The 10,790-nt window shown below is 34.1% G+C and overlaps 1 protein-coding gene across 1 annotated transcript; it reads right to left on the bottom strand.

The window, feature by feature from the left end:
* Positions 1-4,992: 4,992 nt before the first annotated feature.
* LOC132175310 (GDSL esterase/lipase At1g29670) lies at positions 4,993-9,595 on the bottom strand. The gene is made up of 6 exons (XM_059587204.2): positions 9,372-9,595; positions 8,656-8,935; positions 8,427-8,551; positions 6,245-6,493; positions 5,427-5,676; positions 4,993-5,341 (listed from the first exon to the last, which is right to left on the bottom strand). The coding sequence occupies exons 2-6, from the start codon at positions 8,918-8,920 to the stop codon at positions 5,067-5,069; spliced, it is 1,164 nt and encodes a 387-aa protein (XP_059443187.1). The 5' UTR covers positions 8,921-8,935; positions 9,372-9,595; the 3' UTR covers positions 4,993-5,066.
* Positions 9,596-10,790: the final 1,195 nt, after the last annotated feature.

The following is a 10,790-nucleotide window of genomic DNA, read 5'->3' as shown; positions in this document are numbered from 1 at the left end:
TTTATGCATGCCTGATTTTAATAGCCAAACAGTCATTTTGCAAAATATTTAAATAGGTTTTTAAAAATCCCTTCTTCATTAAATACGTTTTAAAATTGCTATTTTTAATATATATATATATATATATATATATATATATATATATATATATATATATATATATTCTTTCTAACCACATGTTTTGAACCATTGAACCAAAACGTCGCTATATAAAATTAGGGAAAGTACTGATTTCTTTCCCATGACAAGAACAGTATTGAACAATGTATTTTTGTCTTATTGATAAAAATTTAGGGGCATTTTTGTCTTTCTACTGGCCTTGAGATAAACATTGACAATTTTTTAGTAGCTTGGGACTTGGGAGGGAGGAAGGGGGGAGAGCAGGGACGGAGCCAGCTTTGAGTTTGAGGGGACCAAGGGCCAAATTTTTTTTGAACAATGACCAATTGGCAAAAAATACCTTAAAATTTTTTTTCCTTGTAATATGGAGGAGAGGATATTGTCTCAATTAAAAGTTTAGAGAAAATATTATCAACTGAGATTGAGTGATAATTACAAAAAGGTATGTGGACCTTTTTCCTACTCAATAATTATCAATTAATTCATACCAAAAATTGAAGTTATTTCTTGCGTAGATTACACTCTTTTATTATAGATAACCTATGATATCTTGTGCAAAATCTTATCAAAATCAACGGTCCAATAATTTTTATAACAACTCAAATATCTAGAGGTCTTAAGTTACAACTTGATTAGGGAGACCACAAAAAGATCCTTTCTCAGCTGCAGAAGACGTGTGTTTTAGTGAGATGGATGACGGGGTTGTGAGAATTACTTAATTGCTTCTCTTCACCTATATATATAGTAAGCTTTTAATTATAAGTAATTTAACATTTTAGAATGCTTCAGGTAGGTTAGTAGGAAAAAAAAAAAAAAAAAAAAGTTACTGTCTTCCATGATGATCAGAAACTGAAAATGGAAATTTTCACATGAAGGCTTCTAAACAATGATAGGAGAAACCGTTTCAAAAAGGAAAATGCTAAGTGTTTTAATAGTATTCTTTTGGTGTTCTCACAGTTCTAGATGGATGTTATTTTTTAAAAAACAAGTGAGAGAAATAAATGTTTTTTTTTTTTTTTTTGCTTTTTTAGAAAATAATATCTACATGAGAAGTACTAGGGAGCCAAACAAATGAATTCAGAAAATTTTTTAAACTGACGTGACAGGCCATGAGTGGCAAATAAAGGAGAGAGAATTGCATTTTTTTAATTTAAAAACCTTCCCACGTAAGTTTGAAAATTTTTCTAGGTTCATTTGTTTGGTTCCCTAACACTTCTCTATCTACATAGGACTAAGAGAACACCAAAAAAAAATACTAAAAGAGCACTTAGCATTGTCCGTTCAAAAAAACCTACAAATTAAATAATTTTCAGGATGACTTCATTTTCCATATTTCAAGATTAATTAATTGATTACCCCATCAAAAGAGCCCCTAGGAGGAGAGGGCTGCCGATTGGTCACCACCACCATTCTGGGCATGCAGTTGTAATATCAGTGCCATTGACTTTTTATTTTAATATTTGTTATGCAAGAAGTGCATAACTGTTACGCCATATGGTGAGAATAAGTCCATAGAAGACAAATTCAACATAAAACCTGGTGACAGAAAGGAATTGTGCCATACAATCAACACATATATGATAGGTACACGAGGTTAGGTAGTGACGTGACATGAGATATTGATAATGAACTTCAATTAGGGTTGGAAACAAATCACAAGTGAATCTAATTGGGGCTGGATACAAACTACAAAGACATACGTCTAAATCAATGTCTATCTTCTTCATTAATAAAATGGTCTATAAATATACTACAATTTATAATATGATAACAGCTAAAAGATAACATATCAAATATTCAAATAAAGTTAATCCTAAATAATTGAAATCCTATTTTAACTAAACTATTAATCTCATCTAATCTAATTCTAATGATTTGTAATTACATTCCAAATCAACCTTATCCTATCCCTATCATTCCTACCCCTTAAAAGGACCTTGTCCCCAAGGTCCAACTAATACCACTAAATTAAAAGAATTATAAAAAAAAAAATTAAAAAGAAAAGAATTAAAAAGAAAATTATTCTTCCAATTTTTTTATTTTTTTTTTTGGATAACTTTCTTTGACTTTTCTCTACCACAATTTCTTTTCTTTTTCTATTTCGTAGACCAAACAATTGAAATGATAGGGATAAGATAAGGTTGATTTGGAATTGAAAATTCTATATACAACACCAAACGACGCCTATTTTGAATGTATAGGTGTTTCACACAATTTATGCGGAAATAGATCTGACCTAACAATTAATAAACAACCAAAAATATATGAAACAATAAACAATAAACAACACAGATATTTTGGTTACGAAGAGGAAACCAATTAGAGAACTCTCTAAAAATAAAACCTCTCCGAGGCAGCCAAACTCAGGAAATCAACTAACTCAGTAAAAGAATAAAGGATTACAAGACGTTCACACTCACAAAACCTTTGCAATTGACACGATCTTGTATAAGACAAGCGACCCACTTGTCTTCTACCGCAGTAGCCCTTTCCAGAGACAGCTGGCACAATCCTTCTACGTGATCTCCCTTCATCGGAACTCTGGTTGACTTCACTTCAACAATCAATAAGTAAAAACAAATTATCACTCTAAGAGAGAGAACAGACTCTCTATATCACAGACTCTCTTAGCAAACGTTGATATTCATTGTGTTTCATCCAACGGATACATCAAATGATTTTATTGTAACTTATATCCATTGTGATTCGTATATCAAACGGATATAGTAGATGATTTGATCTCAATTGGATATTCGTTGTGATTTGTAATAGAAATGGATTCATTGAATGATTCAATAGGATTTTACAAAAATAATAGAACATGCATTGGGTCTAATCGCTTGTCGGATATGTATGAACTAAACATGTGATTATGTGCTTTGATTTAATGAGGTGAATTCTGAAACCTTAGTCATTTATCATTTGATTATTGTCATTTTGTTTAACTTATGTTTGTTTATTTCTTTATTCAAAAATCCCAAAATTCGAAAGTAGGTTAAAATAGGATTAATTTAAATAAGAATTAGTTTTCACGAGACAATCACTGTGGATTGACCTCGCACTTGCACACACTATACTGCACACGACTCATGGACTTGAGAGTAATTATAATTTGCACATCATACATCAATCTCTCTGTGCTGATGCCGGCCTGAATGACTTCTATGGGTTGGGCTTGAGACGGAACGTATGGCTTCAGCTGCCCCCTCTTCTTTTACTTCTTCTTCTTCTTCTCTTGTGGTTCTGATTTTGGAATGGGGGAAAGAAAAGGGGGGCTAGGGTTTGAGATGGGGATTTGGGTGTACACAGAGAGAGACAAGTTGGGTTTTGCTGATTTTGTTGGTTTTCAATTTTGTCAACGAGAAACAAATTGGGTTTCACTGATTCTCAACAAAATACTCTGAAAGGAAAGAAATGTAGAGAGAAATAATCACCAGAAAAGAGGAATTGGGTTTTGCCGATTCTCTCTACTTTTTGTTTTCTTTTTCCCATTTTTAACGCCTTGCAGAGTGGAATTGGGTTTTTAACGTAAGCCTTGCAAAGAGAAATTTTCAAAGGTGTCCATTGTTACTATTCAATGAAACCCTTTTTAATGGTGTCGGTTAAACAGTGAATTGACACCTTTATTAGTGATGATTTACTGTTGAACCAACACCAAATTAAAACTGATGTTAAACCTATCAAAGGCGTCACTAAAACGGGTTGTTTTTTTGGTAATGCCTGAGTCAAATACTGAGCAAGGCAAAGGATTACAGTCAACTCCTATTCTCTTCACTATACTACAAAAAAGTGCTCGTATTTTATCTTTCACTTCAACACATAAATTCACATGTATGTTAGTTACATAATTTAAGCTCTTAAAGAAAGAGTTGGTTGCTTCATAAATTCATGTCGGATAGTACTAAAGCTGCATAAATACTTATTACAAAACTTTGTTCATTTTTCACGTTGCAAATATTGCTCCTTCATCACACTTGGCTTTTCACATCAATGGCTTGTACGTGTTGACATTATGTTTATTTTGTTCCTGCAACGTTGCAGAGAAGCAACCATGTCATTTCTTTGAAAGCCATGCCATTTCGTTTGGTTTTTTCTTTTTTCTTTTTTTAAAAAAAAGTATACCATCCACAAAGTCCAACTCTCTAACACCTACTATAACTAACAAGCCAAGCAATTTAATCAACAAGCTAATAATCACTTAATCCTAGTTTTTTAAAAAAAAAAAAAAAATTTATAGTTAGCTAATTTTTTGATCTCATCAAGGTCAATTAAAAAAAAAATTAAACTAAGACTGAATACAATAAAATTTCTATTATTATTATTATTATTACTTACAGCTTAAAATAATTCACTTATCCCTAAAAACATCCTCTGATATTTTCAATTATCTACAATAAGAATTAAAGCCTAAAATAAATTCTTTAGTAATAAAATCAAAGTCTCTAAAATAAGGGTTAAATGCCTTTGTGGTACTTAAATTTTAACGCCTTTATTTTTTCTACCTAAAATTTCGTTTTGTGTAGATGGTACCTTTATTTTGTAGTTTGCCTTTATTTTGTTATTGCAATAATTTGTTCTTACATATTACTATTTTACTGGCCGCTTGTGTGTGTGGAGTTGGGACCCTCGAATTTTAAAATCCGACCCTTGCATTACATCTAATGGTCCAAACTACTCTAAACATTTGTGTATTATAGACGTAAGTAATTTTAGTTTCCAACATGCCAAACCCATTTACCTCGGTAAATCAAAGAATCTCATATTTTAAAAAATCTGAACAGATCGGAATCCATGGAGTTGAATTCAGCTCCACTCCTTCAGATAACTTTGCACAAAAATCATAAACTTGATTGATTTAGGCGACAACATGATAAAGCATAAACTTCATTGCTTTATTATGAGTACTAGATTAGAGGAACTAAGAACAAAAATCCAAGCAATGAGTATTAGATTACAGATCTAGACTTGGTATGATCATAAGAACTAACAGTCTCTTCCAATATTCCCAGCTGTGCTAGGTGGAAGATATCAAATGGATAAACATCAGTTGGATACTCAGCTTTGTATGCTCTTTCCGCGTACACCGAAGCTACAATTTCAGTGGGGTGGATTGAATCCCAATATAGATATTGGCTCCGGTTGCTGCATGTACTTCCAAATGGCTCGCATAGCCCAGTAGTAGCCGACGCTTCACAGCAGGAAGCATTCGAAACCAAGGAATCTGACACATGCAAAATTCCATCTCAGTCAATCTCATATATACATATATATAACATTGAAAGCCAGAAAAGAAGATTAATTTATACCCAGAGACGAACTGGTGGACGAGATTCCAGTGGAGTTTATGTAGATAAAAGAAGCATCGGTTAGATTGTTATTGAGAGCAACCACCAATGATATAAGCTGAACGTTGAAAAGTTCGACGGCATTGTTGATGTTGTCGACACAGGCAGTGCCATTTGTTCCTGTTCCACATGCACTCTGCATGATTGGAATACTACCTATCTTACCCAGTCCGAATACCACAAATCTCCTTGCCCCATACTTGTACAATGTCTGGCATAAACACATTAAATTTGCTTAGTGAAAAGATAAAATTACCTTTCTAGCATAACTAATCGGATATTATTTAGTTTAAATTAACTGGAGAGCATCTTGTTCTATTTAATTCAGCCTACAACCTGACTGACATTTAATGCTATTGAAAAAGCATGTAACGTGCTATTAAAAAGATAAATGTTATCACATTTTTATGAATTAGAATCCTTTCTAGTTCATTTGAACTCGAGAATATACAATTATTTATATTGGAAAAGTATTTTTGTTTCATCAAAAAATAAAAGGACAAAAATTTCTCTCAAATATAACTAACTGGATACTCTCCAATTCATTTGAACTGGAGAGGACCTTGTTCCCTTTTTTATGAGTTGGGGTGTAGGAGTTCCAACGTACAATAATACAGTTTGTAGGAAATTTCTATTCATTTTAGTTGGGCCTAGAGTTTTTTTTTTTTTTTTTTTTAATAGTTGTCAAATAAAGATAATATGGTAAGATGTTGGTAACACAGAAAGTAGTGTTAAGAGATAAAAACGAGCTACAAAAAGTAAGAAGTAAGTGTGCTAACCATTAGCTGCTGAGATAATTGGTCAGTGAGGACAACAGCATATTGCTGTTGGGTGTATATTTCGCTAGTTGGGTAGTACTCCGTCAAGAAGTAGTTATTAAGATAGTCGTTGCTACCAATTTCAACAGAATATATGCACTTGCTTAGGTACTCTGCGGTTGATTTGTTTTCATTTCCCAACATCTCCTCGATCTGCGACACCGTAATTTGGTGATTTTCCAACTGCCTGTCCATCCATATCCGATCACCCTGCAAATGATGAATCAAATTATATTGTTAATTAACTTGGTTTATTGTTTCTTGTTTTTAAATTCTTCTTTTCATGGGTTTTTTTACTGGAAAGCCATGCATGCATTGTAGAAATATTGTTATGCACGGGACAAAATTCAGGATCTTGAAGTAAGCAGAAAATATATAGTAGAATATAAAATAAATCAATCAAATAACACACTAAAAATTTAAATGGTTTGGCTTAACATGCCTATATACATTAACGGAGACAACTCAAGAGAAATTTACTATAAAAAAAAATGAAGTACAAAAAAATATAAAGAAAACCACTCAAAACTCAAAGCTTCACTACACTAAAATCTTAATTTCACGCAGAAGTGCCCTGGGGCTACGGCACCTACACAAAGTGAGGAAGCTATGGCTAACTCCTATGTTTTTTTATTCCACCATGCTGTGTTGCAAAGTCCTCCTTTTATAAAAACTCAAAGTCAGTCCAGGCAAGAACTCCTAAAGCCAAACCGAGAAGGACACAACACATTGGCTAGTAAAAGAAGGATCAGGATCTTCAGCAATAACTGGAGAATTGCTAAGGAGTTTTTTTGTTAATCTAGACCGTTGGATTCCATCCAATGGCCTAAAGCTCACCACATGTCCCACATAAAAGAAAATAATAAAATATTATTTATATTTTAAAAAATAAATATAAAATAAAATAATTAAAATTTAAAATTTAATTTAATAATATGAGGTGGCCGGACACCCCATTTCACCCATAATGGTGGCTGGCCACCCTAGCGCATCCATTGGGGTGTCGCCGGCCACCTCCAACTCACCCTCTTCGGGGTGGCTCGAGAGCCCCAGGACCGCCCCCTATGGCCAAACCCAAAAACAAATGTTTTTTATTTGTTTTTGGGTTTGGCTATAGGGGTGGCCGAACCACCCCATGGGGCCCTAGGGGGTGGTGCCGACCACCCCCAAAGGTCGGTTGGGGCCTAACCCAAAAAAATTTATTTTTGGGTTTGGCCGAACCACCCCTAGGGCCTTGGGGGTGGGGCCAACACCACCCCCATGGCTATGCAGGGTGGACCGGTCACCGCCTATGGTGAAAATGGGGTGGTCAGCCACCCCATATTATTAAATTAAATTTTTAATTTTGAATCATTTTATTTTATATTTATTTTTTAAAATATAAATAATATATTTTTTTATTTTTTATGTGAGACACGTGGCAAGCTTTAGACCATTAGATGGAATCCAAAGGTCCAAATTAACAAAAAAAAAAAAAAAAAAACCCTTGGCAGTAGTAGCTGGGGATCCTGACCATAAAAGAAATCTAAATATAGCATAGGGTTAAAAACCAAGTCGGTTAGAAGGTTGTGTCCAACCCTAATTTGGAAAAGCAAAGACATATGGGCCCCACGTTGTTGACTCGAGAAAAAGACGTGGTACCACAACAAATATATATATATTAATTGCTGGAAATAACGTGAAAGAGAATAGAGAGCGAAAACAGAGAAAAAGACTAGTACAGCGTTCGGACTGCATCTCAATGCAATAAATAATGTTATAAGTATCTTATAAGTCTCTCTCATATTATTTTTTGTATTCTTGAAAGAGAATAGTGAGCGAAAACAGAGAAAAAGACTAGTAAAGCGTTAGGACTACGTCCCAATGCAATAAATAATGTTACAAGTCTCTTATAAGTCTCTCTCATATCATTTTTGTATTCTTAATCATTTCTGTGTTCTTTTAAAGATGATATGCCTATTAAAATAATTATTAGGCTTATAATTAATTAATATTAGATTTTGATCAAATAATAATTTTTAACGCCAGCTTATTTTTTAAAGAGCGCAAAATTAAAATAAGAAAGACTTATAAAATTACTTTACTACAATGCCATATTCGCATATATATTGTTTGTTAATTGTGCATGAATGGCACTAATTACCTGGGTTTCTCCAGATTCATTGCGAATTCCGGCTGCACCAGATGCATAATTGACACCTTTGAGTATTTCATCGCCTGTAGCATTAGCAAAGGGTGGGATGAAATCCTCGAATCCCAGAAATTGACCTGTAATGAGAAAAGTGTTCAAAATCAAGCATCATATATACTATGAAGACGAAACTTTTAATTAATTAATATATATATATATATAGAAAGAGAACAATACAGACCAATGAAATCGGAGATGGTACGACCGTTGGTGAACCTTCCCGTTGGGCCGTCGGGGAAATCAATCCCATAGGGTGGATAATTGGATTTTGCCAATGTAACAAGATTGTTGTTGTTCCCATCATCCGACAAAGAGTTTCCGAAAATGAAGAGACAAGGTACTTGCTGTGGCTTTCCATTTGCTGCAAAACAACGTTGTTGCATGTTTGATACCAGCAAGAAAACAAGCAGCATCCACAACATTGTCTTATTTATCTGAGATGCCATTGAAACTCTGAGAAACTGGGAAAGGAGAATATATATATCAGATGAAGGTGAAATATCTAAACGGTGTTATCCAAAAAAAAAAAAAAAAACCGACCACGAAATTGTTTGACCAGACGCCAGCAGAAAAGCAAGAAATTAATTAATTTTCTGTTCACCACAGTTAATTACTTAAGAAAACTGGCATTTTGTACTCTAAATGTGGAAAATGCATTTAATTTTTAAACCAACCCAATTTATTATTATTAATTTTTTTTTTTTGGTTGAGTGAAAAATTTTTAACCAAAAGAAAACACAGTAGACTAGCAAACAAGCTGAAAAAACCCTTTACAAATCAAACAAACAAAACAAAACTCCCACCCAACAAGAAGTCAAAGGCCACACAGCAAAGGCCAAAAAAACCCCAATTGCTGCACAACTTAGAAGAATTGAAAGAAGATTTACAGAAACTCACCGTATAGTACGAGTTTCTAATTTCAGCAAGAACTATCCAACAACAACAAACCAATCCTCTAAAATTTGAGGATTTCCATGGTTAATAGCATTTCTCAATCTCCAAAAATGGAAAACAGCAGCTAGCTTTTACTCTTCGTGCTCCCCAAACCTTCAGCCGGCCAAGATATATATATATATATATCATCCCACACAACTGGAAGATGAGCCTCATGACACGTTTGCTATCCGGTCAACATTCCAAAAACGTGTGTGTGGGGGGTTCCCTCTTATACATGTGGCCAACAACCCACATGCGCAACAAAACAAAGCAACCCTTTGTTTTGTAATATAAAAGAATCACATGGTGTTTGTGTGACACAGTGAAAGAACAAAAAAACAAAATAAAATAAACGCACCCAACAACCTTTGTCAGAGTTTGGAGAATCATTTGGGGTTAGATCTTGATGAAATTTTAGTATGTCGTCTTTAACCACGAGAGCTACGACACTAAAGCTAATTTTGATGTGGCGGTTAGGGATTCTTTTGCGGTAGCGTGGGCTGCTGTGGTTAGTGACTCTTCGGGCAGTGTTATTTTGGCAGCCACTCTTAAGCTGGTTGGTTTGGACGTTCTTCAAGGAGAAGCTGCTGCTGCTCTTCTAGTTTCTAGGCTAGCCGTTTCTACGGGTTTTGGCTCCTTTGATCTTGAAGGAGATGCTCTCCTAGTCTTGCTGGCTATAAACTCGCCTGCTGTTTTTGTTTCTTGGAATTTTGCTAGTATTGTTTTAGATATTAGCTTAGATTTTTCCTTCTTTTAAAATTGGAATGCTTTGAAACTGCCATGATATGCCAATTACTGGGCACATATTTTAGTTAAATGAGCGACTTCTTATCATATGGCCATATGATCTCCCATTCTCAAAAGTGGGATAGATTCTCCTTGTTCCTTTTTTTCCCATTTGATTAAAAAAAAAAACTGACCAGAGCTACTATTCACTAGTGGCGATCGTTCAATTTACTCTCCAGCACTTGCTCGATTGCTCATACCTAGCTAGTTATTCAATATTTTTTTATTTTTGATGAAATCCATTTTTTAGAGTAATAAATTTATGTTTAATTAAATCATGCATGTATCAAGACTTGATGCGGTAATAACTTCAAAATATTTATCTAGAGAAGACGGTGTAAACTCAGTATTATTCATACCGAAAAATTTAACTGGACTAATGAAGGTTTTCCACGTAAAGAATTAACACAGCTAATTTTTTTGTTTTTTTGTTCTCGAGAAACACAACTACTTCAATAATGCATCTACTTCACCACCAGTACTTCTCCACCAATACTTCAATATCTACACTTCTAATACAACTACTGATTTTGATGCTCTGCTCGATCGTACTGAATAGTGTAGATCTGCAATGAAATAGACAAGGCATGGTTT

This window comes from Corylus avellana, chromosome 9 (genome assembly GCF_965113065.1).
Source record: "Corylus avellana chromosome 9, dhCorAvel1.hap1.2, whole genome shotgun sequence".
NCBI lineage: Eukaryota > Viridiplantae > Streptophyta > Magnoliopsida > Fagales > Betulaceae > Corylus > Corylus avellana.
Note: the sequence above shows the minus strand (reverse complement) of the source record. Positions and strands in the feature narration are given on the sequence as shown.